The 3,271-nt window shown below is 41.5% G+C and overlaps 1 protein-coding gene across 1 annotated transcript in view; it reads left to right on the top strand.

Annotated features, from left to right (window-relative positions):
• Window positions 1-1,810, top strand: part of CIAO2B (cytosolic iron-sulfur assembly component 2B) — a 4,913-nt gene extending 3,103 nt beyond the window's left edge. The window contains exons 3-6 of the mRNA XM_035891531.1: window positions 1-147; window positions 379-504; window positions 997-1,042; window positions 1,585-1,810. Of these exons, the coding sequence (XP_035747424.1) occupies window positions 1-147; window positions 379-504; window positions 997-1,042; window positions 1,585-1,682 (417 nt within the window). The 3' untranslated portion in view covers window positions 1,683-1,810. The remainder of the gene's footprint in view (window positions 148-378; window positions 505-996; window positions 1,043-1,584) is intronic.
• Window positions 1,811-3,271: the final 1,461 nt, after the last annotated feature.

Below are 3,271 nucleotides of genomic sequence, written 5' to 3'. Positions count from 1 at the left end.
GGGCCGGGCCGGGGGCAGGGCGGTGCAGTGCAGCGCAGCCCCGCGCCGCTTTCCTTAACCCGGCAACATCTCATCCGCTCCATTAACGACCCCGAGCACCCCCTCACCCTGGAGGAGCTGAACGTCGTCGAGCAAGTGCGAGTGAAAGTGAGGTCCCCGCCGGGCCCTTGCGCGCCCTCCCACCTGTTGATTTTTGCTAACGTTACGGGAGGTTTCTATAGCAGCCTACTACAGCTAAACGCAGTGCTTTAAAATGTCGGTGAAGAAAACGACAACCAGCAAAGCACAGTTTCACGTTGCGTTTCATATAAAATGCCTCCAGCTAGCTTGGGGGAAAGCCGGTGAGTTTGGTACATGAAAGTGTTTGGTTTTCAACAGGTGAATGATGCAGAAAGCACGGTGGCAGTGGAGTTCACGCCCACCATTCCTCACTGCAGCATGGCAACGTTAATTGGCCTCTCCATAAAGGTAAAATTGATCAGATCTCTGCCTGAGAGATTTAAGGTGAGTAATCAAATCGCGCTGGAAAGCAAAAGAGGGGGATTCGCGTTTGGGGAAAAAAAAAAAAAAGAAAAACTAACTCATGGTGAAAAATAACTAGAGCTTTTTTTTTCATATTATGGATGAGGGAAACACTCCAGGAACCAGAGAGGGCAATGGACTAAAATACTGACACGGAATTAGGGTTCTGTGACAGTCGTGACAAGGGCGAGTGGGGTGGTGGGGGGAAGTTACCCGCAGTGCTCTACGGCATGGGAGGAGGAGAGATTGGTGCCTCAGCCCCTGTCTGAAGGAGGCTTAAGCAATTGGGAATGCAGAATACTCTCTGATTTTCGACTTTCTTTTGTTCTGCTGTATGCAGTAACTGGTATTGGCAAGAATGTGGAATTTTCCCCTCATTTTATTATGCTTTTATTTTTATTATTAAATAGTTTAAACTTGAGCTTCCAATGTTTTGTTAACTTGTCCCCTTTTTCTTTTGTGATGCTTTTTAAGCTGGATGTTCATATAACACCAGGAACACATGCCTCTGAGCATGCAGGTAAGGTTTTCAGTGCTCTGTTCTGTGGTCGTCTTTATTTTTTCTAATCTTGAAAATTAGAGAGGAGAGAGACTCCCACACCTGCGGAGCAGCTGTTTAGTATCTGGGACTTCACATGCGTCAGCTTCTGGGGGTTGCTACACAACAGAAATGTGTAATAGTGACAGTTAGGTATGTCCTGTACAGTTCTTTAAACATCTCCTCAGGCAACCTGCGCTCTCAACTAGTCATTGATTTGCCTGGGTTATAGAGGACTCAGAAAATGGGAGACAATGGGGGGAAATTTCTCATCTGACACCTACACGTGCGTAGCTCCCTGCTGCTGAATCATAAATAGCTTGCTGGTTTAACTTGTGTTAACACGGTAGCTTTGGCTTCAGACTGCAGCTCTGCGGTGCACTTAGCACCTGCAGCATTACTAGTCTACCTGAGTACCATAGCAACAGTGTGATTATGTGTCTCGATGTAAAATGCTTTTACAAAAAGACATTGTATATCAATGTTTTAACCTTTTTCTTGTGGTGTGTTTTTTTTCTACACAGTTAATAAACAGCTTGCTGATAAAGAACGTGTGGCAGCTGCTTTGGAAAACTCTCACTTACTGGAAGTGGTGAACCAGTGTTTGTCTGCTCGATCATAATTGCCCAATGAGGAAATCGTTGGTATTCTGCTATGTTAAACTCATTTTGTATATAAGTGGTGTTGCTGGTGTTACACGATACATATATCTATGAGCAAAATAAAGTCACTTGGATTTTATTAAAGAAATGTTTCATTACTCCTACAAAAACCAGTATGTGGGAAATTAGCTTACAGGCAGCTACAAAAATACAATGAAAATCAACTTTTTTATTAGTCATTGCATAGGTAGGATTTTACTTTAAAAAGATTTGTTTCAACCTATTATTAACTGGTTTCTCACTATCCAAAATTAGTTATAAACTGCATTTTAGAAGTGGATTTTGCACACTGGACTTTTCAAGTACACCAAGCTAATTGGCAGTTAAAATCTTTACATTCGTATGACTTTTGGACTGCTACTATAACTTTAGCTTCAGACATCAAAAATTGTGTAAGTTCATGTGTGCAAAGTTGTAACACATTTTAGCAATAAGCGTAAACACTTCTAAATAATCTGCCTGGTTTTCATTATATTAACCTGGGTTAACCAAATATGGAGGGCTCCTTAGGCCTGTATCAAATGCAATTTATTTCTAATTACTCATTACTTGTGGGAGGAAATACACTATCTTTGAAGTAGGGGGGGTTTTCATGCACCTGCCACAGTATAGGATAGAGTCATTCATAGTTTTCAGTATGAACAGTCCCGCTACTCTCTGCTGACTTTCCTGTCAAAGTTTGACAGCTGAATGACAAGTTTGCTTTAAACGTACTGAGATTTATTAATAATACCTAGCCTATGCTTCTGGTCCAGGAAATGTGGCATTTACTGAACTATTGTCTTTGGCAGAAATTGACAATAGAAAAATTCATTAAGATAGAATTCCAGAATTAATTTGAACTGTTGTAAAAGATGTTTCTAGTCATGGACCACATGGAAAAATAACAACCTGTTAAAGAAACCCTATCGGGTATTTTGGTGCATGCATACAGGCAATGTTACCTTCGTTGTCATTAGCTACCTAGAGAGCAACACACCTCTTAAAAAGTACATTGTGCTCACCTGTTTGATGGTTATGCTTTATATTTCAGTGGTATTTTTTTTCTTGGAGGATCCCAGATGCTATTTTAAAAATGGTGAAGCTTATGAACACTATGTAAACCACAGCCTAGTAGTTCAGTCTAGTCTGTGTTGATCGGCTGAGGAAACCAAGGCAGTGGTGATCCAAGTATGATGTCTAAAGTCACATAGCAAAATAGGAGAGAAACAAATCCAAATCTTCCCATTTCAGAAATGAGGCACCCAGTTTGCATAGGGCTTCTACAGAAAGCCAACTCCGCAGCAGCCTTAGTCTGCTTATTTGGCTTAGTATCCTTTGAGTGATCAGCACTTGCTTGGATGTATGAATGAAACTGTCAAGACAGACATTATTTTTGTAGTTTTAATATTGGGAAAGGAGCAGAATGACCCAGCTGTTAATACGGTCTTTCCTCTCTGCCTCTCTTGCTGAATCACTAAACTGATTAGTTCTGACGTGGCCAACGTTTGCACCACAAATGAAACTTCCATGGCAATGCATGCAGGCAGCTCATAGGCAACACACTTGG

The sequence above is a fragment of the Egretta garzetta genome, unplaced genomic scaffold (assembly GCF_000687185.1).
Source record: "Egretta garzetta isolate BGI_Z169 unplaced genomic scaffold, ASM68718v1 scaffold23, whole genome shotgun sequence".
NCBI lineage: Eukaryota > Metazoa > Chordata > Aves > Pelecaniformes > Ardeidae > Egretta > Egretta garzetta.
Note: the sequence above shows the minus strand (reverse complement) of the source record. Positions and strands in the feature narration are given on the sequence as shown.